The sequence below is a fragment of the Desmodus rotundus genome, chromosome 9 (genome assembly GCF_022682495.2).
Source record: "Desmodus rotundus isolate HL8 chromosome 9, HLdesRot8A.1, whole genome shotgun sequence".
Classification (NCBI taxonomy): domain Eukaryota; kingdom Metazoa; phylum Chordata; class Mammalia; order Chiroptera; family Phyllostomidae; genus Desmodus; species Desmodus rotundus.
The window spans coordinates 95,454,322-95,478,788 of record NC_071395.1 but is presented as its reverse complement, the minus strand read 5'-3'; the positions used below and the strand labels follow the sequence as shown (position 1 = coordinate 95,478,788).

The window sequence follows — 24,467 nt, the reverse complement described above, 5'->3', positions numbered from 1 at the left end:
TGGAGGAGGTGAGGCGCTGGAGAAGAGACGCGACCAATGGGAAATCACAGCGCGTCCCTGCAGCAGCCAATGGGAGAGCAGTAAAAGGGGGGCTGCTGGTTAAGGCTCCAGGGGCCGGAAGTGGGAGAGGCCTGTCGCCTACTGGTATCGCAATGGAGGCGGGACCTTATAGGGGCATAGGCCTTACAGCCACTTCCGGTGACGACCCATCCTTGGGAATATTTCTCAAAGAGACCGCCGTTGGCACCTTAGGTTATCCATTTCCCCCTTTGGTTTCGCTATCATCTTGTCCTAGAGCCGGAAAAAGAGAAAAGGCCCCGCAGGCTGAGAAAGGAAGGAGGGCTGGGCCTGAGGCCTCTTCTCGGTCTTCTCCGACTGGCGGCGGGAGAATTTTTCTTCTGCCTCTTGACGGATTCCTCCGACCCTCACTTTTCATCGGCCAGCGGGCCCTGCGGTCCTTCATGACATGCATGGTTCTGTGAGTCCTGAGTAAAGCTGTCATCTGAGAGATTGGAAACCTGGATCTGAGACTGCCACTAGCTAGCTGCCTCCTCCTAGTCTGTAAAGGAAGTGGGGATGGGACTCTCCCAGGACCCAGCTCTCCCTCCACTCTGCCCTTCCTCTCCTGGGAGCCAGAGTAGACAGTAGGGCAGAGGTCGCCGCTGGAGGGCGCCGGATGACCCCGGGATGCCACTTACCCTGACGGAAACGGAGAACAATTGATTCAGATTCTCAACAGATAGCTTGGGTTTGGAGTGGGCTCTGAATGGTTTTGGTTTTTTGGGTTTTGTTTTTTGAGAGTGATAAACATTGATTTGTTGTTCCACTTATATATCTTATTTATGCATTCATTGGTTGACTTTTGCATGTGCCCTGACCGGGATTGAACATGCAACCTTGGTGTATCTGGATGGTTCTAACTGAGCTACTGCTAGAACTTGGGCCTGAATGCTGTAATGCCAGGCCTCAGAGCCAAAATATTTCAACGTGTCTTTATAAAACATTGGAACTTTTACTACAGTTAGTACATTCTAGGAAAACAGAAACATTTTCCTGTGCTCACAGCCTTACATCCAGGGTCTAGAACAGTGTCTGCTACCTAGAAGATGCTTAATAAATATTGTTAAATACTGAACACGTCGAGGGCAGTGACTACTTTATTCATTCTCAGCATTTACTGTAGTGTTTGGTGATTGCAAAGATTTTAACATTTATTCAGTGCTCTTATCACAGGCTTTCTAGAGGGCAGAGCTTAATTATGCATATCCCTTTCCCCAAATGAGGGGAAACAGGAAGTCAGGAGGCTGCATGCGGTGAATACCATGTTTTCCTAAGGGCAGACATCAGATCCAAAACTTCTGTAGAACTGAATGTCCAGTATGTGAAAAAAAAAATGAAGAGAGTCCCAGGCCCCAGATAGTAGAGGCGGGATAGGTATGGTAAGTAAAAAGGAAAGGCCAGACTGGGTTCTAGACAAGGACTGACCCCCGTCATGAGAAAGCTTTCCCCACTCCCCCTTCCTTGTAGAAGCCATAAACCAACAACCTCCTCAAGCAGCTTTTCAAAACTGAGTCCTAGGATCTTCTTGGTCTCCAGGAGGTGGTAAGGACACAGACAGTGACACCAGAAGCCACCTATATATTTGTTAAACTTTATTTCCTCTGAGTCTCTGGGGAGGCAGCAGGGATGTAAGGCGACGTGGCAGTAGCTGCAGGGGCCTGAGCAGAGCTGGTGGTGCTGGGAGGCGCTGGCATGGGCAAGGCATAGAGGAGGAGATTTAAATATCCAGGGCTGACAGCCAGCTAATGGGTCTCCTTCATCTGTCTTTGGATTTTGTGCAGCATCTCCTGCATCCGCCGCAGCTGGAACAGGCACATGCATCAAAATGGGTGCTTTCAGAGTCCTATAGTATCAGGGAAGTGTCCCCAAGCTCTAATCCCTTGACCCAGGACTTTGGTAGCCCTGGGGTGTGATGGAGACCCTAGGTAGAACCACTAATCCACCAATCCAGGTCTCAGATATGCACCAGGGCCAGGGATCTCTCTGTCCCCAAACAAAAAGATACTGAGGTTTATGATCAAGCAGCGGGCCTCCCAGGCTGTCAACCCCTACCACCCCATACTGCTCTCACCTCCTCATCTTTCTCTCGGATCAGCCTCTCAGTTTCTGGATCTGCCCCTGGTGGGACAGTAGGGATGGGGAAGTCGGTACCACTCTCTCGAGTCAGTTTGCTGAGGGAAAGGGGAAAGGGGGGTTGGTGAGCCTAGGGGGACCCCAACACCCACTTGGATTGAGCCCAGGGACTGTAAAAGAAAAGCAAAAAGGAAGGGCTCGGTCTCACCCAAGGGTGTGCTTGGGATTGATTCCCCCTGCCTGCTGTGTCCTGGCTTTTGATCATACTTGCGATTCCGTTCTTTCACCACCAGGCGGGTCATGCTCTGGATACACTGTGCCCGGTAGTTCTCATAATGTGTCTCCCGTGTCACATCCTTCAAGTCCTGCATGTGAGTACGCACCAGCATTGTCCTCAGCTTCACAAAGTCGCAGTGCCCTGGGTTTTCCACTGCATAGCAAGGCTAGGGGTCAGCCAGGGGCTCGGGTAGGGAAGAGTCACTGAGGGCAAGGAACTAGTCACAAGCTCAGTGCTTTACCTTCCACGATGCCCCAAGGGTAGAGACGGCCCCTGACTCGTCGCCCTCTGGCCTCTACCACAGTGTTGCTGCCAATGACAGCAAATGGGATGCTTTCCTGGAAGAAGTTTGGAGTGTCTGTCACCATCCCCCATTCTCACCTGTTCCTTTCCACCTATGTCTTTATCTTCTCTGCCTCGCTGTAGGAAACCAGGGTCCTCTCCCACCCCAGAGAGCCCCACCCTTGTACAGAATTCTACTTCTTTCTTTTGCCCGGAAGAAACAAGATGGGAAAGGGATGCCCTGGGGCGGCCCCACCTTGAGGGCTTGGTCCTGTAATTTGAAGTCCTCATCCTCATCAGAGTCACAGTCCGGGAACTGGTAGACCTTGATGCCAAAATGCTCTATCTCTTCCCGGATCTGGCAAACACACGAGGGGCCCAAAGTTCTGGGGACCCCATCCTTTCCAGAAGCCCACCTGCTCCCCTCCCCGCACCAGCTTCCCTCACTTTGCGTTTCTTGCGCTCCACTTCAGGAGGGGTCAGTGTGTCCGCCTTAGCCAAGATAGGCACGATGTTGACCCGCTGATGCAGGGCCTTCATGAATTCAACATCCAATGGCCGGAGCCTGGGGAACAGGAATCTGTGACCACCTGCTTGTGGCAGCCCTGCCCCTGGTGCTCTCGGCCTGTTCCCTTGGCAGCACCCGCTGGTTGTAGGAGCCTCAGGCTCGGACCATACCCGTGGCCGAAGGGTGAGATGAAGTACAGGCAGCAGTGCACCCTGTTGTCTTGGATGTTCTTGCGGTTCAGCCCACTCTCATCTCGGAAATACTGCTCAAACTGCTGGTCGATGTATTCTGCCACAGGCTTCCAGCTGGGGCAGGGACAGACAAGCAGAGAAACTGTGGGAGTAGGGGCTGCCTAGTGAGCCCTGGGACAGCAGAGTAGCCCCCGCCCCGAGCAGTGTTTCCAAGACCTTGTTATCTCTGGCTTGCTTCATTACGTCTTCAGGGGGGTGCCTGAGTGGGACAGGGGTGCATTTCACATGTCCTGACAGAAAACCAGACTATGCACGCAGGCAGAGTTCAAGAAATACTAGTTTGATGAGAGGAAAAGAGCCCAGGTGACCAAACAAAGCAATAAGAATAGCAAGGTGCCCGCAGGTGAACAGCAATTGGGGGAAGCCAAGGCAGCCCTAAGTCAGGTTCATGGTCCGGCCTCGGAGCCTTTGCTCTGTGGTTCCACCCTCTCCTCCACCTTTCCAAACCCATTCCATCCTTCAAGGCCATATCCAAGAACCATCTCTTCCACCAGGTCTCCTTTGCACCAATGCACACTGCTCTCCCCTTCTCTTCACCACAGAGTGAGATAGACAGATAGAGAGAGAGTTCTTGAGTATATATTATTATAGAGAGAGACATTATGTATATAATCTCACTGTGTGGTAAAGAGAAAGGGAGTATATAAGAATTTACATATATATATATTCAAGACCTTCGATTTCCAAGTCCTTTGCTCTTCTGGTATCTAGTTGAGTCCTCACTGATAGGTGCCCTGATCAGGGGACATTCTGAGCGTCATCAGTCTCATTTTATACATGAAGGAACTAAATCCAGAGCAGCTAAGAGATCTAATCCTGATCATCTTGAGTAGGAAATTCTCTCCCCACCTGGGTCCTGGCCTTCTGATTCTCAGCTCAGTGTGTTTATCGCTACATTGCCTGACCCATTTGCTAACCTGTTACCCAACTGACACACATATTAGAGAACTACCGTTCCCCTTGCCCCACTCCCGCTGCCATGAGACTGTAAGCCTCTCAGGGACAAGGATCATTCATACTCGTTCTGCATCCCTTAAAACGTCCAGCACAGGCTGGACACCTAGTATATGCTCAATAAATCCCTGCTGGTTGACTAAATGAGCGTATGTGGAGAAGCACAGTAAACTGTGAGCTGGCAGGCACATTAAATATTACTATCATGGCAGGTAAGAAGAGCTAAGTAGATTGACCGAAGGAGGGGATGGTGCAGTAGGTGCTGGCTGGAGCTAGAGTTTTCAGGGCAGGCCCAGTTTGCTGAGTCACATCCCTAGAGCAGGAAGGGCGATGATGACATGGAGGCCACCTCGATCCATCAGGAATATCTGTGGAGACCACGAAGCACGTACAAGCACAGTCCTGGGGCAAGAATGTAAGGAATGACCCTTCCCTCAAGGCTTAGACTATGACACTGAGGACGAACCGATGTGCTGAGCCGAAAATCACATGTTGTAATGACAAGGCATGCGATGAAAGGTCAGCGCACAGAAACGCCTGCCGGGTACGATCAGTCGGTGAGGCGATCGTCCAGGGTCTGCTGCACAGGCGTGCGGCCTGAATGGTCACACAGGGCCCTGTGCTCAGGAGGGCCCCCACTGGGTTTGATTCTCTGCTGTGGCCATCTAGAAGTTCTTAATAATTTTGAACAAGAGGCCCTACATCTTAATTTTGCACTGGTCCTGCAATTATCATCTTAAAATTCTTAAGTGTAATGTACACGGCCCTTTACAGTTGTCAGTGTGTATCACATGCATCATTCTAGGGGATTTTCAGGTCAGCTGGGTGAGGGAGTAAGGGCCAGTATTTTTCAGGAATGCAGGCATCTGCTCAGGATCATGCGGTTACTTAATGCTGAATCCAGATTTGAACTCTCAGTCTAGAGGTCTTAGCACTACCCTGCCTAACTTCTTCATCAAGGTCACCTACCCCCCTTTCTCCTGTCTCTAGCAGCCATTCCTCACCTCATCTACTCACATCTGACCATTATCCCTCTAGTGCTGAAAAATAAATAAATAAATAAATAAATAAATAAGGAAGGAAGGAAGAGAAAGAAAGAGATAGAAAGGAAGACAGGAAGGAAGGAAGGAAGGAAGGAAGGAGGAAGGAAGGAAAGAAAAGATGGAAGGAAGGAAGGAAGGAAGGAAGCAAGCAGAGATGATGGCAGTGGGGGGCAGTGTAGCAAAGCCACCTTTTCTTTTGGCAGGCAGCCTAGAGGATGCCTGGAGTTTAAACAAAGTTCTACTTTTTTCCCCTTTGTCTCTTCTTTCTCTCCTTCCATTCACTCTTCCTCCCATTCACTCTCACCTCTTTAATAACACTCATTTGTGGCACCTAAAAAGTTGCTGTGAAAGGAAAGGAAGGAGGGAGGGTGACATTTATTGAGCACTTACTATATGTCAGGCTCTGTTCTACATGTTTTCACATGCTTTTGCTTTTTTGAGGCTTTTCTTTCTTATCCTGTGTCCTCACCCCCATTATAGAATTATAGGTCAGAGCCAGAGGAACATCGGAGATCATCTATTTCAATCCTTTCCCTCTCACTTCACAGAGGAGACAGCTTCCAATAAGAAGCACTGGCATGCTCAAGGCCACAAACCTCTTCCTTCTAACAATCCGGAATAAGTCTGCGCCTATGTGTGCACCTGCACGTGTGTACGGAGTGGGTGGCCGGTGGGAAGGCAGCTGGGGCTGTGCTTGGTCAGACATACCACTCTGTGTTGTTGACTGCGTCCCCAAAACCTGGTGTGTCCACAATGGTGAGCCGCAGCTTCACGCCCTTCTCTTCTATGTCCACTGCATGTTTAGTGATCTCCACGGTTTGCATGATCCGCTCTGAAGAAGGGAGAAACTGAGGCCAGGGCAAGGGCCTGCCCCATCAGGACAAACCACCCACCCCAACCAGCCTGGCTGTCCAGACTGCCTCATCCACACTGCCCCCCTTCCCACCCTGAGGCTGCCTGGGGGCCTCTTCTCTGGGAACCAGCAAGGAGCACATTTCCCAACACAGGAAATGCCGGTGGATGTTGGCTCTGGCCCCAGGCTCTCGCTGCTCCCTGCTCTTTTCTTGGATTCCTGGAATCCTTTGGGGGTCAGAGACTCACTCAAAGGGCCGGATTCTGGCCACTGCCCTGCCTCGGCACCCAAATCTTTAGGGAGCTGGCTGGTAGGTTGCCAGGCTAGATAGGCCTATAGAGAGATGCTGTTGGACTCTCTAGAAGCCATGGTTTCCTACATGCCAGGGAATTCCCCACTCCCCAGACTCTGGAGAGCGTTTGTTTTCCCAAGTCAGCCTGCCTGCCTGTCTTCATGCTCCCCGCCACCTTCTTTACCTTCAGCACTGAGGAGTTTCCGGTCCCGGTACAGATCCGTGAGGAAGAGGCTATTAACAAGAGTGGATTTTCCCAGGCCAGACTCTCCTGACAGGGGAGAAAGAACAGAAGATAAGATCGAGAGCCAAGGGGCAACCCCACTAGACCAAGGTGTGAGGGGAGCTGCTGCTTATTTAATTGGGAAGAGACTAATCAAACCACAGCATTTCAGAGCTGGAAGGAAGCAGAGGGAACAGCTTGTCCAGTCTCATCTGAGTGCAGCCCAGAGGGGGTAAGAGACTGCCCAAGTTTTCCCAGAAAAAGACAAATGTAAGAAATCTATTGGTCAAGTGTTCTTTGTACCACTTTACCCTGTACACACACTTTTGGGTACCCATGGCAACTACCTATTTTTCAAAAAGGGATAGCAAGCTTGCTGCTTTCTCCTTCCCTACCTGTGCCTCCTCCCTACATATATACCATCCCCACCTGAAACACCCCAGCCCAGCCCAACCCTGCCCCTGCTCTACCTGCCACCATGAGGGTAAAGTCAAAGCCTTTCTTCACGGACTTTCGGTGAACTTGATTGGGGAGGGTCGCAAAGCCCACATATTCCTTGTCATCCTAGTGTACAGGGAGTCAAAGGGTATCAGGGTGAGAGGCAGGAGGGGCCCAGGACCCGACACCAGCCTCCTCCCTCTCTCCTAGATCTCGGCCCAGCCTTAGAGGAGAGTGCCAGACGCCTTTGCAGCCCCATCTGGGGCCGCCAGCTGGGCTCCTATCCCTGGTACTGCCAGTTCTCAATGCACATCAGGGCCAACACACAGAGCTGGGGCCAAGAAAGGACAGAGAGAAGCCCCAGCTCAACACCCATGAACATGTGCGCGCACACACACACTCACGTGCACCTGCACACGCACACACTCAGGCTCTCTCTGCTCACGCCCCCTGAAAAGTAAGGACAGAGCTGGTGGCTCTACCTCAGAGGAGTCATAGGGGTCAAGCTTGCCCCATGGACTGCGGGGCCGGGCTGAGGGGCTGAGAGGGGCTGAGGCACAGAAGTACTGCTGGCTGTCAGAGGGCTGGGGCCACAAGGGGGGTCTGAACTCCAGGTCATCCTGGTAGAGGTCTGGGGCCTGGGGCGTTGGCTCCGGAACTTGGGGCCTGGACACCCAGGTCTTGGCCTCTGGTTGGTGGCAGCTCTCATTTCCTGGGAAATCCTTCCCGAACTTGTTCAGTTCTGTATCATCCGTGTCCTCCAGGAAGCGTTTGATCTGGGGGTTGGGGGTGGGGTGGGCAGGCAGGTGGCAGGAAGGGAAGAATGAAGGAGGCAGACAGGAGAAGGCAAGTGGGAGAAAGGAAAGCACTTGTGGTTAGAAGGGAAAGAAACTGCACTAGCAGCCAAGCCAGAGGAAGTGCTCCCCATCCCTCCTTCACCTGCTCACACACAGGTCCCAGGTGTCAGGAGAGGCCTCAGGGTCCAAGAGCAGCCCTGAAGCCTAGCAATGGCTCTTGGGAACTGACCAGCTCCAATCCTGATGCCCCCAGTCCACAAGGTGCTGGTTGAAGCTGCCCTCCCTGAGAGGTCTGGCCAAATCAGGGCCCAGGCACTACCTCAAAGGCCAGAAAGTCAGACTGAACGGGGAGGAGCAGATAGAGGCATTAGAGCTGAGAAGAGAATGTGGCTCAGGATTCAAGGAGAGTGCCAAGTCAGAAGGGGGCAGAGCAGGAGGGAGGGAAGAAGGCAGCTGCCAGCAGGGGGCTCCATGCCTCCTGCCACTGCAGGTCAGGGAGCTCTGGGACTAGGGTGCAGCCTCTATTGGGAGTGCTCACTGCCCAGAGCTCAGTACAGCTGACCTGACACCCTTTATTCCAGACAGTGGGCCACACCAGAGCCTGAGCCTTGGCCCCAGGGGAGAAGGATAAACCTGGCAGTGGATGCTGTGTGTGGGTGTAGGGGATCTAAGATGGACCAGGTGACGTAGAATGGGAGGACACTCGGCCTCCAGAGCTGCTGACAGCCCCCCAACTGTGTGGAACATGGGAGGATTGTGGAACACCCCTCAGCTGCACCTTGCCCCCTCTGCCTCGAGTTGACCTTTAGCCAGCAATGCCAGAGGGGATCTGGCCTGAACTGGGTACCACAGGGGTAGAAGGCAGAATGGCTGGCTCCTCTCCGGAGACCAGCTCCATCCCATCACCAGCTTGGAAGAGAGGCTGCTACCCTCCCTCTCACCCTCAGCTCTAGATCTGAAAGCTGCCTCTCCCCATTGGGGGACAGCCCCCTGTGTAGAGCGCCTGGCAGTGCTGGGCTCAGCTCTGTCTCACAATAGCCACGTGCTACCCCCAGACAATGGACAAGGACCAGCTTCAGAGGCTGACTCACCCACTGGGGATGGCCAACCAGTGTGGGCAACCCCGACCACTGTGGAGTCCCTGCCAGGGTCGAAGGAGGTAAGATGGCCATAGTCTTCCTGCAGCTCCCCGTCTCACAAAGGGAAGAGCTGAGGGAGCGCGGGCATGCACACTGCCAGGTTTATGCCAGGGGAAGGGATTGAGATCGGGAGGCTAGTGGGAAATATCCCCTTGGAGCTACTTCCAGACTGTTGCCTCTCAAGTCCCCATACCTGCTTATAGACATAACCTCCAGGGCTTGCCTGGATGGGGGAGGAAAAGATGCCCTTTAGCCTGACACTAGAACCAGCATGTGGGGACTTGGTGACCAGAATAGGCTGTCCTGAGGCAAGCCTGACCGTACAGGCTTTTCTCACCCATAATAATTGTAGGGTCCACCGCGGGCACGCTACATCCCAGTTTATGTTTGTTGTCCAGTGATTAATTGTGCCCCTTTCCACTCTCAAAAGTGTCCCAGTGTGGATGATGAATCATATGGCAATAGAGAAGGGATGGGGCTGAGGGACATCAGGTCTTGTTTTCTGGCAGCTAGAGTCTGGGGAATTCCAGAAAATCAACGCCATAGTGGCCCAGCAGGAGAGGACGGTGCTCCACCTGGTTTCCCCAGGGGCATCGAGCAGGAAAGGGAGAGGGAAGGCCCTGAGGGAGACCCCCACCCCACACTCTTCCAGCAGAGCCACCAGGAAGCCAGCACCATGCTCTCCCTGCCAGCCCCAGCTGGCTGCTCGTCAGCATGGAGGAGTCCATAGGGGCTCTAGAGCAGGAGCAGGATACCAGGGTCCTCACCTCCTGTCTGTCCGTCCCCACCCCCAGCTCTGCCAATGACCAGATCATTTTCTGACTGTGAGCCCCAATCCCAGCCACGGCAGGGGAAAGACAGGTCAGGCCCACCCATTTCCCAGAGCAGCACCTTACCCCAGCTTCAGTGCTGTCCTCAGGGACAGAACTGCCTTGACATCCCATTGACTGGTCCATGTCCCACGCTTCACACTCCCTGTCAGCAAGCTCTAGGTCTAATTTTTATCTCTCAGGCAAAGTTCCTCACATACAGAAACAGCCTGGTCTTGATGCTCTTGTTGTAATCCAGAGTCCTGGCTTGCTCCTTTCCCTTTCTATTTTACACCCCCACCCCCACCCCCGGTCTCTGTCAGGGGCCAAAAAAGCCTGTGGAATGTCCTTCCCCACCCCTCCTCCTCCCCTTCCCTTGGCTCCCACAGCCCAAGGACAGCTCAGCTGCAGCAGGATCACTGGGTTTCGCTGCAGTTCCCTCCTCCTCTGATTGGCTGCCCCATGACGCCTGCCCGCTGCCTACCCCGGTGGGCACAGCACCAGCCTCCCAAGTGTGTCTGCAGCACAAGATGGTCTACTTGGTCTCTCCTGGTAACCCCCAAGGACAGTGAGACCTGTCAGAGGGTTGTGAGCTCTCCCCAAGGTGACCTGGCCCGTCTGTACATGGGGCTGGCTATACCCAGCACACTCCACTCCCAAAGGATTCCAGTCTCTCTCTCTTTCCCCTCAACTTTAAGCAGCGCTGAAACAGGGTGGGATGCCCTATAATCCTCTCGTCAGAGGTTCTCATGGAGGCGGATCCAGTTTTCTTCCCAAGTGTCCCTTTGTGTTTTCCTAGCAGAGAACTCCACTATCTTCACAAACCTGCCCCAGGATCTCCCTGCAGAGAGCCCCAGAGGGACTCCTCCCACCGAGGGATACCTGACCTCTAACTCAGGGGACCTGTACCACTTCCGTCACTTGCACAGTCAGTGGAGTTGCTGCTAGCACTTGGCCTCTGCGGGGCACGAGTTCAGGCCAGCAGGAGGCTGGCCTCCCAGGGGCTTCAGAGTCGCCAGTTCGGCGGGAGACAGATTGAGGGGCCTGGCTGCGAGTGTGCAGGTGAAGCACTTGACTAGCAGTCAGGCGCCCAGTGTTTCTGGTTTGACCAGAAGCACCTTTTGCAATTTTGAATATTGTTTTAATTTCAAGGCCTTAATGTGAATGGCTCTTCCTGACTCCCAGGAAGGCTAGGGAGAGAAAGCGCTCCCAGATGACAGATAACTCATACTGCTTTGAACCTGAGGAGAGAAGGTGCATCACAAGTCCCGGGATGGTTATTAATGTTGGCCTGTCATTCTTTTTGCATGCAAATTAACCCCCCTGGGGCTCTTGGGCTGGGAAGCTCTCCCCCATGATGTCCTTTCAAAAAGAGACCCTCACAGAAGAGTCTGGCTTGACATGAACAGGGGTCTGAGGACAGGGCTGGCTGGAGGGCAGGGTGTGGAGGCTGAGGACTCCCATGGTGGTGGGATGTGTTTAATTCAAGAGGAACAGGGCAGCCTCAGCCAAGCTGAAAGCACCAAGACCTCAGCTGAACTGAACTTAGTGTGTGGCAGAAAAAGCCCCTCTTGGCCTCTGCTGGACTTGGCACTGGGGACAATCTGTGCTCCCCCAGGCTTCCATCTCTGAAACAATCTGCCTGTCCGTCCCATGCGGGGAGAAGGATGGAGGCAGGAATAAAGACAGGCACCACTTGGCCTCTCCCAGGAACTCCCCACTTTGGGGAAGGTCACAGGGTCACCAAGACTTCCTGGCCAAGACTTGGGCCTCAGCCTGGACACAGCTTGAGAGACAAGAGCCCAAGAGGTTGGCCTTTCCAGACCCAGAAACTTCTGATGCCACGAGGCCCTGACAGCTCCCTCCTGGAGGCTGCCCACAGCCAACATCCTGCCCCACAGGCTGGTCATGGACCTCCTCCTGCTGTAAACAGCCTGTGACTCCCAATGAGGAGGGTGAAGGCTGGGGGCTTCCACACTGGGAGGAGAAGCTAGCATGGGGCCTGGAGGCCCTGACACCTGGCATAGTGTGTTTGTGGTGGGCTCTGGCAACAGTGGCAGGAGAAGAGCTAGTCAAACATCAAAACTTCCTACCTGGGGACCTCTGGGGAGGCTAGCTGGAGTTACTGCTTCTCCTCTCACCTCAGGCAGGTGGCAGGAATGAGTTCCCCCAAATCCCCACCACTGCAGAGGGGCCTGGTTTTGGAGGGGGGGTGTTGGGTATGGGATGCTGCAGGAAGAAGCTTTCCTATGGTGGTTCTCTCGGGGGCAAAGAGATATAGCTGATCCCACGGAACAGATGGTGAGCTGGGCTTCCCTCTCTCAGGGGGCCCTGGGCGGAGGGCCCTGTGGGAAAGGCCCAGGTGCTGTCCTTTGCCAGGCAGTGGGAAGGAGGGCCCAAGCGTCTCACCATCCCTCTTGGGGAGGAAGGCACTGTTTGTGGGCCTCCTCTGTGTGTTTTCCAAAGAAGTTTGTGCTGGCCCCTGAGCTTAGGGTAGGTGGGTGAGGAGGAATCACCCAGATAACAGCTGACTCAAGGAAGGGCGGGGACCCTTCCCCCCACCCCGCTCATCGCTGACGTGCCCTCCCCTGCACAACATTCCGCGTATCAGCCGGCGCACTCCAAAGCCAGCACAGACCCACCCCTTCGTCCAAGGACACAGGCAGCACCCCGGGGGTCGAGGCACGCCTCATAGCCGCTCAGATCATAAGTAGAAACTTGAGCGACAGAGCAGTGCCTGAGTGTGCCCAGGGCTGGCGACAGCGCCTCCCGCCCGGCACCTCCAGAGCTGTGGCGCCACGGTCCCCGTGAGCCGCCTGGGAGCGGAAGGACCAGCCCTGCCCGGCTCCTCCACCCCAACCCCCGCCCCCGGCCTTACCATGGCTGCAGCCCGGGCAGGGCCAGCTCTGCCTGGACAGCGCCCGTGGGACCGGAGGCCGGAGCTGCGCGACCTCGCAGCACAGCCAGCCCCAGCCTGCAGCCTGAGTGCGGACTGGCTGGGGGCGGGGCCCGGGGCGGGGCGGGTCAGCCCAGAGGCGGGGTCTGTACCTCGCAGAGTGGGTAGGGGGTTGAGGGTGCAGGCTGGACAGGGTGAGGTCAGCCTGGCGGCGAGCCTTGCAGCCTGCGACCCCCCAGAGGCACAGAGGATTCAGAGAGGCGCTCAGAACAGTGCTGCACTGTCACCTGGCTCTTCCTTCCTCAGCTCCTAAAGAGTGTACTCTTGGGGCGGCTATCACCATCTGGGCTTGAGCCAGTCCCCAGGGAAGATGAAAGCGCCCACCTGGCACCCGCAGGAGCCGCCTTTGGAAGAAGGGGGAGGTTGTTGCCCCATGACTTGGAGACAATCCATTAGCTCCCCCCAGAGTCCTCCAGGCTTGTGGGAAGTCACTGATTATCCATAACCCCTCCACACTGCCAAGGTGGAGTGGCAGACATGCTCCCCTCCACCCAAGCTATGAAGAAGAGACAGGAGGTTCCCTCTGTGCAGGACCCTAGATTAAAGATTAAAGAGGATTTGCTGCATAAATTATCCAGGGATCATCTGCTGGAAGGGTGAAAGGAGAGGCCGAGTGGCCTTTCCGGCTTGCCTGGGGCTGAGGAAAGTGGGCAGGGCCTCAGGAGAGGCCAGCCCAGGCACGCTGGGCAAGCAGGTGAGATGCTGTGGGGACAGATGCCCCAGCAGCTTTAGAGGAATTAGAGGCTCAGAAGGTCAGCAGCAGTCAGGGGGAAGACGATGCTTAGGGGGTGGGGAGTTGGTGGTGATTTCCTGAGCTAACACAGGTCTGAGCTGGTCAGGCTTCTGTGGAAGTTTCCAGAAGCATGCCCCTCCCTGACTCCAAAAAGCCCTCCCCCACAGCAGGCTGACTGGCCTGAACACACTTTGGACAAAATTGAAGCCTACAGGCATGGCCCTCTCTACTGCTAGAAGCACAGATAGTGCTAGTTCAGCACTATCTGTGACCCTGTGGTCATGGTTGGGGTCAGTGAAAACTCATCAGAAGGAGAGAGGGGGGCCTGGGTAGGTGGATGAGGTCAGGCTCAGAAAACCAAGGGTTGCTACTGCAGATGGTACTGGCTATTTGGCTCAGGTGGGCTACAAGGTGGAAGAGGTAGTTGATGCTTAAAGAAATCAGTTCACACAGAAGACCCTTTATAGCTGGGTGACCTTGCTTCACCTCTCTGGACCTCAGTTTCCCCACCTGAAAATGAGCATATTGAACTAGGCTATAAGTCAGTGGTTTGGCCCCAATTAAAAGATGAGAAAGTCTTCTGCAACAGGACTGGGGTAGATCAGGAGATCTGAAGCTGTACTCAGGGAAACAAAGACAAAAAGGAGTTTCTTTAGAGAGAAACCAAACGCTGGTGGAAGTCTGTGGAAGCAGTAGCAGCTGCTGCCATCAGGCCCGGACGTCAAACTTGGGCGACACAAAGCCTCACTATGGGAAACTAGCTGTAGGCCACTAGCCCTCATGCACGCACATGGAAGAATAGCTCTAGGGCGCTGCCACCAGCAGTCAGAGTGACCTGGGCTGGCGGGTGCTGGGCCCAGGGGAGAAGGCCTATGTCAAGGAAGAAAGGTCCCATGACAAAGCCTTGTTTTCTACAGGCATAGCATCCCTCCTTCCTCCAGTCCCAGCTGCAATTCAAGTGTGGACACAGACACATCTCAGAAGGCTGCTCAGTTAGCTCATCCTCAGCTGCGGCCGGAATCCCAGCTCTGTGCTAGCACCTGCTGCTGAGGCCCCAGAGAGCCCTGCGTGTCCTAAGGCACATTGGAGCCAACTTGCTTTGAAGGAAGTGAGTCCCCAAGAGAGGCCTGGGACCATGGAACTCATCTCAAAGCCAAGAATCTTGAGGTCTTGATGGCCAGTTTCTTTGTAATCACTGAGCCACAAGCCCAACATATGGCATGCTTGGCAAAACAAAAGCTGAAGACAGACTTGGAGCCATTCCACGTGCACAAACCCCGTGTGCTGACCCTGTGACATTCAGGGGTCTCTGAGAGAACTTAGTCTGGGCATAAGTCCCCGTGCCAGCTTTGGCAATTACTGCACTGCCCAAAAGTCCCTCCCCCTCCCCTGGGCCTCTGTTTTCCTGTTGAAAGAAAGGACTGGACTCCCCCCATCTCCAGCTCTCATGCTCTGAGTTGGTACCTGGTCAGAAGCAGGACAGAGGTGCTCTTGTGTGAGTCACTGACCACTGAGCACTCTTCCTCGCCTCCAGCCATCAGGTGGCCTGGCCAACCTTGCCTTAGTGCCCCTCGGCTCTTGGAGCTCGGATTCTCCCTTGAATCCAACATCCCACCAGGCATGTCCTTGTGGGATGTCCTTGGTGACAGCACAGTCCCCCGGGCACTGATGGAAGAATACCCACTGATGGCAGGGGTATTCAAGCCAGAGGTCTGAGGAGAGGACGCTTGGGTTGTCACAGAGGGTGACTCTTCTGGGACACTCAGACCAGCAACACAGCTCCACCCTACTGTCCTGGGCTCCCCCTGCTCATGTCAGACCAACATGGTGTGTATGGAACACCTCCTGGCCCCCTCCCCTGGATCTTCCCTGCCCACCCATCAGTGAAGGTTGTGTAGCACTGAGCTAAACAAGAATGCTAAACTTGGGCCAAGCTAGGGCCCAGGTTCAAAGCTACAAATAGAGAGTGATTATTACAGGAAATCAGGACTTCAGATCTGCACAACTAGCAAAGGCCACTTTTGCCTCTCAGTAGCAGTTTCCCTTAGGTGGTACAGGAACTTATTGTGCTTCCCTTCCCCCAGAGCTGATGAGTCACTGAGGACACAGAGAGCCCAGGTGGAGCCAAAAGGCTATCATTGGGTTGTGTCTTTCAAGGAAACCTTAGCCAGTCTATCTAGCAAGGTCTGTGAAAGTCAAGAAACCAAAATAACCTAAGCCCTACTCCTCCCTCTACTGCTCCTCTGCCCCGTGATCTCTGGGCAGTTGTGAGATATGGGTAGCAAGGCCAGGGAGCACTGTGTTTCCTGGCACCTGGTGAATGGCTGCCAGTTCCGAAGCCAGCAGGATGCTAGAAGCCAGCCAGAGGGCCCTTCCGACAATCTCTCTACAGCAGGGCAGGGCCTAGGAGCTCAGGGATGGAAGGGGCCTACATATCTCCCAATGCCACTACCCACTGGAGACTGACTCCCTTCAAGAACCCCCTGACCTTCCAGCCCCTGCTTGAATACTTCTTGCGGCCCAAATCTCACGGACTCTAACAACTGCCCTTCCATATTTGGGCAGTCATTATACTGAGCTGAAATTTGTCTCCCCCCTACCTTTAGCCTCCAAATGCCTCCATGCCAGAAGCTTTGCTCACTCATTTCACTGGACTTTGTTTTGTCCTTTGAGGTCCACACCCTTTCAAGTGACCCATCTATATACTTTTCTCTCCCAGATTAACCACAAGCCTCTCAAGGACAGGGAGTATGTCTTCTATTTTAACCTCTATTTACTTCAGTTCAGTGAACGTGTGATGTCATGTGATGTCTGCCTGGGCGAGAGACCAGGCCTCTGCCCCCAGGAGATGTCTGGTCAGTATGGATTGACTGAAGAGAGTCATTGATTAGTTTTCCACTCTGATTTCGGAGCACAGACAAGCCTTGAGGCTCTGGGCTTCTTTGACCTATAACCTGCCCTTCATTCTGGCTGCTTACCAGCTCACCCAGCCTCACGCCCAGCCTCAGATTCACATGCAAAGACATAGATGTCACCCCCACTAAAACCCTTCCCTTCACCATTCTTGATCTCTGAAGGTGCTGCAGAAATACTGAGAAGTTATTTTCCAGGAAGACGTGGCTACAGAAGATTCTCCACCACACCCGCATCCCTGAGGCAGGGTGCTTCCTTAGTGCTCTCAGCTTTGATCAGCCAGCTCTGAGCCTCTGTTTCTTCATGAAATAAGGAGAAAAAAGCTCGCTTCATAGGAGTGCTGCTATGGTTCACTAAAGCAACACATTTAGGATGGAATAACCTCTACAATGGGTGGTGGCTATTACCTCAGCTAACGAGAAAATGGCCAATACCGAACCAGCAACTGTCAACTATGACTATTTCAAGTGCCTTCCCTCCAAAGGATGAGGCTTGTGCAAGTGAGTGTAGGGTGATAGAAGAGCCTCAGACTAAAGTGACATGGGAATGACCATGCTGCCACCAACCGTGGAGTCAGCTTCTCCAGCTATGCACCACTCCATCTTTAGAAAACAGGTCTTGGTTTCAGACTCACTGAGCTGAATTCCCAAAAACAGCCACAGTGGAGACTGCTGGAGCTGAATGACTTTGCCTGTGGTGAGTATGCCAAGGAAATGACTTTGGCTGGCCGGTATTCCCACCTACAGCATCAAGGCCCTTGCTGCCCCCAGGAGCTGCCTCACATTCTGTCCCCCTCCTCCAGGCCCACACTCAGCCCCCAGGTGCAGCTGTCTGGTGCTTCCCCCTTCATGGCAGCTGGGACCAAGCAGCTGAGCAGAGAAGGGTGAAGGGACATGGTCATTTCTGTCACTCAGGACAGCCTTCCTCTGGCTGAGCAGCTGTCCGAATGGCTGCCGTGTTACAGATCAGCTTCCTCGCCCGAGTGTGCACTCTGCCCTCTGACACCAAGCTCCCCAATCCAGCCAGGCCCTGTGTCTCCTCTTACTCGGGAAAAAAACCAACAAAAAACCCACCATTTCAAACATCGCCAAATGACTCTGACAGAAAAACGTAGTATGAGACAGGTTCCGGGCAAAGAAATAAGGAGCTTCTGGAAATACACCAGAAAGTCCCAAATGGATGCAGCAGATTCTTCCCTATGCAGGAGCATTCTGGGCAGAACAGAAAACTAAGGGATTCTGGCCTCAGTTCTGCCATCAAGCCCGAGAAGGAGGCTTTTCCTGCCCCAAGTTTGTAGGCAGAGGTAGCAATCTGCTCAGGTCTCCAATGAAGAAGGGACATTATCCCTCTGCCCTGTGCTTCCAGTGGCTCCTGCTGAGGCACACCATGTCCCAGCCTGTCCTAGGGTGACCAGTTGCCCTGTTCTGCCCAGGACTAAGGGAGTTCTCAGGACACAGCACTTTCAGGGCTAGAGCCAGGAAAGTCCTGCGCAAACCCTGATGAGTTGGTAACTTAGCCTGTTCCCAAAATAAAAAGTCTAGGCCAGGGATCACCAGCATCCTATCCTGCCCTGGACTTGACTGCCCATGGTACCTGGAAATGAGAAGGTACCATGTGACAGGAAAAGAAGCCTCGTGGTGAGGGTCAAGCTGTTATGAAAAGCCTCCTGAGGTGCCCTGTCCCATTTTCAGCATCTGTGCTTCATTCTTTCAACAATTCCCTTTCCTCTCAACTACGAGCCTCTGTGCAAAACAAGAGAAAACGTGAGGAGTGGGGCAGGTGGTCCCAGGGTTCCTTTCTGACAGCCCTTATACTAGGACTCTGGCAACATCCTTGTGAACGCAGAGCCTCTCTGCATTCCTCCCGGGCTCTGGAGTTTGCTTTGTCTACAAAGTCTACATGAGCAAATCATCTCCATGTCTCAGGAGCCAACAGGAGGCTGGCTGTCCCATCTCCCAGGGGCCAAATGACATGTCACCCTAAAGATACTCAAGTCTACCTTAGATATCACTGAGACAGCCTCCTCTAGTTCCTGGCCTGTTTTCCAGAGCTGGCCTCTTGCATAATTGATAGATATAGCAGGGAGTAAACCACCTTATGCACTGACAGCCTGAGAAGTCACATTCAAGGGCAAGTAGGCTGGGGCCTTGAGGAAACAGGATCTTGGGGCCAGGGCAGCCCCATCCCATCATGGGTGTTGCAGCCCCTCCCATCAAGAGCTATTTTATTCCACAGAATTCCCCCAGGGCTGTGTGAGAAGACAGCTCCCGCTGACCCCAAAATGCACCCTCAGGACCTTCCTGTTGAGCTTTGGCTAGTTCTGGTAAAAAAAAAAACAAACACAATCCCCCCCCCCCAAAACAAAACCAAACCAACAACCATCAGGAATGTGTCTCTCAGTCCAACATAACCTCCTCTGCAGACTCCAGCCCCTAACGTCCCAATCCAAGGATAAGAAGTATCTGTCCACCTCCTTCCTTAGACAGAAGGACCTTGAGGGCTGTTTGGGAGGAGACTGACACAGAGAGATGGGCTGAACCATGCTCCATCCCCAGCTGCGGACCCAGAAGGGCCTATGAAGCTCAACAACAGACATGCTGCCGTCCACGAGCCAGGCGCCGTGGCTGGGCCACCAGAGAATTCCTGCTGGGAGTGGAATCTGGAACAGGCTCTACAGGCAACCATTCCCAGATCAGAGGAACCAGAGGCCTTGGATGCCAGCACCACAGTCTCCAACCCCGGGGCCGCCAGGGGGGAGGGGTGCAGGCTGGGGAAGGTCTAGCCCTCTCACAAGTACGGTACCTGGCCCACCTCCATGCCACACCACTTCCAGAGAGCCGGGAAGACCAGCAGGCCCAGCTGCCTGCAAGTCTCTTCCAGCTTCTGGGGAGCAGCTCTGCTACTGAACAGGGCTGGAGAGCCGCAATTATCCAGACAGGATAAGAGCTATTTTGGGAAGGAGCTGTCCTGCTGCCAAGGCTTTGACTTCCTTAACCAAAACAAGATGGGGCAAAATAAGGAGGAACTTGCTCAATCAAAAACATCATATCCTGAAATAGGGGAAGTATTCCTCCCCAAAGGTATAGATTTGCATCCAAGGGCAAGCAAGAGGCCAGCTGTTAAGATAACCCCTGGTTTTGGGAAGGAGGGGGTAACCTGACCCCATCAAATTTCAGGCTCACTCCCTCTCTCCAAGAGCCCCTTTTAAGTCTGTTGCATTTATTTGGACAATTTGAGCAGACTATTTCATATTGCTGTTTCCTACCCATGTCTTATCTCCCCACCCAGATGGTAAGTTTCTCAAGGCCAAAGAATGTGTGTGCTGTGAGGCTTCGATGCTTTCCCCAACAGCACCTAGCAAAGTGTGGGCATCTGAACAAAAACTGTTTGTGGGAGGAAGGGAAAGGAGGAGGAAGGAAGGGAGGAGAGAGAAAGGGAGGAAGAGGAGGATTTACTGTCTTGCACTAGGACAATCTCTAAAAGTAGTTGCTTCCACCCACAGCTCAGCACAGGGAACAGGGCTGGATAAGAAGCCATGGCAGAGGGGGTGGCAGCCGCGTTTCTGGCACCTCCTCTGCAGCTGTTCCATTATCTGAGCTCAGGCTGTTCGGCCCTTCTCCCCAGTTGTTTTTTATCTGTAGTCAACTGTCCACCCTAAGCTAGCCCATGGGAGAGACCCATTAGAGGCCACGCTAGGCTTTGAGTAAGAGAGATGGCATGAGACAGGCGGAGGCAGGAGAGCTTGGACCATTTTATCAAACATGGGCCAAGAAGAACTAAAGTACTTATGGGAACAACACACAATAAAATCAGGACACTGCCAAATTCAGGACACAGGGCTGCTGAGAGCAGAGTTCACCTTGTGGCTTTCCAAGGTGAGGACTCAAATAGTGTGTAACCCAGAAAACCATCCCCTTTCTGGAATGCCCTAGGCTGGAGAGGCAAGAACCAAGTGGGGACCAATCCAACCTACGGCTTCCCAGACAGCCTTCCCACAGAGCACTGTGGGAAAGATTGGCAGGATTCACCATTTGCCAAAAGATCTCTACTCTTTCTCTCCAGGGCTGCCAACTAGCTCACATAGCACCTTTGTGAAAATTCCCCTCTGGGGAGACGCAGCCTCACAGGAGCACAACCTGGCAAGTGGAGCACAGGCTACATTTCAGCCCCCACTTGTCCTCTCTGCCAGGTGTCCTCGTGCAGTGAACCACCTGCCCTACAATAGGGAGCAGCTCCGTGTGTCTCCCTCCATACCTGCTTTCTTCAGAGGAAGGCAAGACAGGGACTTGGTTAAGGGGGGCAGGGCACAAGGAGACTAGAAGTTAACTTCCCAGGAGCATTCTTACCTCCTCATCTGTCACAATGGAGACGTAGAAGCCAGGCATTCCCAGTGGGCAGCAAATGGAATTCAGAGAGTGCCAACAGGAGGGGAAAAAGAGAATTTTACTAAAGATGTGCAGTGGACTTGCACATAACCTGGCCCAAATCCCCTCCTACTGCAAGTGGTCCAAATAACAGCAGTTAGCATTTCCTGGGTACTCATCGTTGCCAAGCATTATACCATGCTAAGTGTTTCACATGTAATAGCTTGGTCAGCCCTCACAAGAACCCTAAAAGGAAGCCATTGTTCCCATTAACCAATGGGGAAAACTAATTAGAGGTAGAATACTTACCCGATGTCATGGTTAGAAAATAGTGGACCCAGGGCTCAAGCCCAGGAATGTAACTCCAGAATCCACTCTCTACTAAACGTGTTCTTTATAGAACTTCGCTCGCTCTGAGGGGCGGGGCTGCCCTTCCCTGTTGAGGGTTCATGCTGGTTGTGACTGGATTGTATTCCCAGGGCTCTCTCTTCCTTAGGAATTTCCTCACCCAGAGCCCAGAGCCTCCCTCAGGCTCTCAGGGCTGGAGCATATTTGGGACCACGGTGCGTGAAGCAACAACTCCTTGCCACTAAGACCCACATATAAGGGCTGGTCCTTATCTTCCCTCCCACCACAGTAGTCAAGATACAAGGGGAGTCAGGGGGTCACCAAGCCCTGAAGACACTATTCCTAAGGACTTCTGAGTTGGCTGCAGGGCCCACTGATGGCCTCAAGGCAGAGGCCCACACATCCCTGGAAATCCTGCTTAGCAGCAGCCATTAAGTACCCCCAGGTCCTGGAATCAGGGTGTAAGAAGGGTTCTGAGGAACCAGAGACACACACAAGGAGACCCCTTAACCTGAATTAGCCTGAGTAAGACTGTGAGGCAAGTTTTGCTGGGGCTTGTTTATCACATGATAGGTAAGATCAGCTAAGCTGACAGGCCACAGGTTTATATTGCTCTCCATTCCAGAAGTGACTACCCATTAAAAGCAGACTCTTAAAATAAAAGGAAACTCTTGAAAATGAAAAGGGTTCCAGGTCCCAAAGGAATAATTAATGGTAGAATTTTAGGCAAGATAAGAAGTTCCTCTGCTCCTTCAAGTCAAAACCCTAGCATGAACAGTGACCTAGCTCTATGCATACCTTGAGGCTACCCTCCCACCTGTCCTCAGGTGCCCAGACCCCCACAACGGACCCACGGGAGGGGAAAGCACAGACCTTTTAGCCACCAGATGACACGATTGTACATTTCCTCAGAGACATCTGAAAGTAACAGAGTGGTGCTTTTTTTTCTCTCTGTGGAATGCACACTCCCTTCCCCCCAGCTACTTAACATCTAGCTCCCTTTCTAGCTCCACATTTCTCTACCCAAAGGTGCTCTCAAGCCTTTGATCCTCTCCAAGAAGCTCCTCCAGGCTGGGACTAAATATCACCTTTCCATTCTCTCTCCTTTTTCTTCCACCCTCTGTGCCACTGTTAATGCCATTCCCCTTTTAGAAGTCTTAAGTCCCAGCTCATCTATGCCCCACCTCCTCCACTTTGTTGCCAGAGTATTTACCGGAGAACCTTATTCTCTGTACTAGCCCTTACCAGCCCTCACCCCAGCTCAGTTCTTCATGTCCACTCTCGGGAAGCAGTGTCCCCACCCTGCAAACCGCTCTCTACTACCTTCCATTGAAAGGTTAAGCAGCGTTGCCTGGAAGAGTCAATGCCTGACGCCGACCCAAGCATCGTCATCGATGTCATTAGTTTGGAGCTCAGAGAAGCTGGAGGGGAAGGAATGGAGCAATGGGCTCAAGGATGGGTCTAGCTTTGGCACTGTCAGGAGGGCAGCTCTGAGGCCCAGAATGAAGAGGGGGCCTTCCCTGCCCATGCCCCACCTTACTAATTCGGGTTTGCACCTGGGCAGTCTGCTTCTTCACATACCCAAGAAGAAAGCACTAAACCTTTGAATGGGTTGTTTGGTGGTGCGCTTGGGGGCCTGTGGCACTCCCCTGAATGGTGCCTGGCTTGGAGGCTCCTTTAGTAATGGTGGTGGTGGTGTTGCTGGTGCTGGTGGTGGTGATGCACTTGCCTTCTCTCTCTGGAACATCAGATCTTCACAGAAAGGGTTTGAGTCCATTTCAAAAGAGGACAATGAATAGTCTATGGGAAGGGAGGATTTCATCTCGAAATCAGGTGGTGTTGGCTGGCTTTGGGGCATTTCAACTTCAGTATTGAGTAAGGCCCACCATGAGGACTCAGGCCCATACTTAGGTAAGGACCGAGGGGGTAAGGGCCGAGGGGTCAGTTCCACTTTGGCATGAAAAGAGGTATCTGGGGAAGGTTCTGGATGCTTGAGTCTGGGTAGTGGGGACATGGAAACACTTTCTGAGGCTCTCTGGGTGTACTGCTTATAGACAGGCTCGGGGAAGGTAAACATGGAAGCCTTGTGGGGGCTCTCTGATCCTGCTCGAGATGTCACACGGTGAGCTGTATGTACTGGCTGTGCTCCTGAGCTGATAGTGACTCTGCGGCCGACCTCGCCATCTCCTCGCACTGGGGTCTTTATGCTGGACTCCACGTCTGATGATAAGACTCTTAGGGGGGGCTTGGGTTCAGTGTAGGCAGAATGCTTGAGGGTAGGCTCAAGCTCTGTACGCATAGAAACTTGGTGTCCACCATCCACATCTTTAAGGACAGAGAGTGTGAGGGATGATTCCAAGTTCCTGTTCCTGTGCAAGGCCTTGGGCTCTACATAAATTGAACTGTGACAACCTGTTTCAGACTCTTGGCCAGGAATCCTCCTCTGGGTTGTTCGAGAGTCTGCAAAGATGCGTTTGTTGCCATGTTCGGGGCTAGAGGATTTCCCTGTAGGTTTGATCTCAGCAGCAGCCACACTCTTTCGGATGGGCTCAGTTTGGACTGCTTCATCCTTTGGGGAAACCAAAGACCTCCGGGGAACTCTGACTCCTTGTGGGTACAGGACCTTGGAGGGTGGATCTTCTTGTAAGATTTGTACACTATCCCTCTGGTCTGCAAAACTCAAGTGGCGAAAGGATTTGGCATCTGGGGTTAATGAATAATGACTACTGTCATGCCCTGACTTGCTCTCACCCTTTCTTCGTGCTGCTTCTTCTCTGGGTGGAATAATATTCTGCTGCACCTGAACAGCATGGGAAAATGGTGCCTGAGTTTGCTGGATCTTTTGCTGAAGAGAGGCACGGCGGTAAGCTTCTGATTTTGATCGGTTCTCAGTTCCTCTAGGGATGGGTGCTCCAGAGGAGCTGGGTCCTGATTGGGGGGGAATAGAGCGAGGATAGCATGATGAAGGGGGTATGATGGAATGCCGAACTTCTGATCTTTGATGGGTAGAAGGGCTGGTGGAGACTCCAGAACTTCGCTGGGTTGAGACAGCAGTGGGCCCATGTCCCCGCTGAGGGGCTGTGTTAGTAATCTCAGCCCCTTTCTGTATTGAAACCCTTACCTTGGGCCCAGTTTTATTCATCTTAACCATTTA

The 24,467-nt window shown here is 53.2% G+C and overlaps 1 protein-coding gene across 5 annotated transcripts; it reads right to left on the bottom strand.

The window, feature by feature from the left end:
* Window positions 1-1,628: 1,628 nt before the first annotated feature.
* On the bottom strand, window positions 1,629-24,464 carry SEPTIN4 (septin 4). Of its 5 annotated transcripts, XM_045182457.2 has the most exons (14): window positions 22,895-24,464; window positions 22,187-22,231; window positions 20,948-20,955; window positions 7,737-8,030; window positions 7,287-7,380; window positions 6,778-6,864; window positions 6,157-6,280; window positions 3,371-3,505; window positions 3,140-3,257; window positions 2,949-3,050; window positions 2,652-2,748; window positions 2,401-2,563; window positions 2,132-2,231; window positions 1,629-1,862 (listed from the first exon to the last, which is right to left on the bottom strand). In XM_045182457.2, the coding sequence occupies exons 1-14, from the start codon at window positions 24,462-24,464 to the stop codon at window positions 1,803-1,805; spliced, it is 2,997 nt and encodes a 998-aa protein (XP_045038392.2). In that variant the 3' UTR covers window positions 1,629-1,802. The 5 variants fall into 5 exon arrangements, with proteins under 5 accessions (XP_045038392.2, XP_024428975.1, XP_024428979.1 ...); XM_024573207.4 differs by lacking the exons at window positions 20,948-20,955; window positions 22,187-22,231; window positions 22,895-24,464 and adding an exon at window positions 12,878-12,980; XM_024573211.4 differs by lacking the exons at window positions 20,948-20,955; window positions 22,187-22,231; window positions 22,895-24,464 and adding an exon at window positions 10,087-10,293.
* Between the last annotated feature and the right edge of the window lie 3 nt (window positions 24,465-24,467).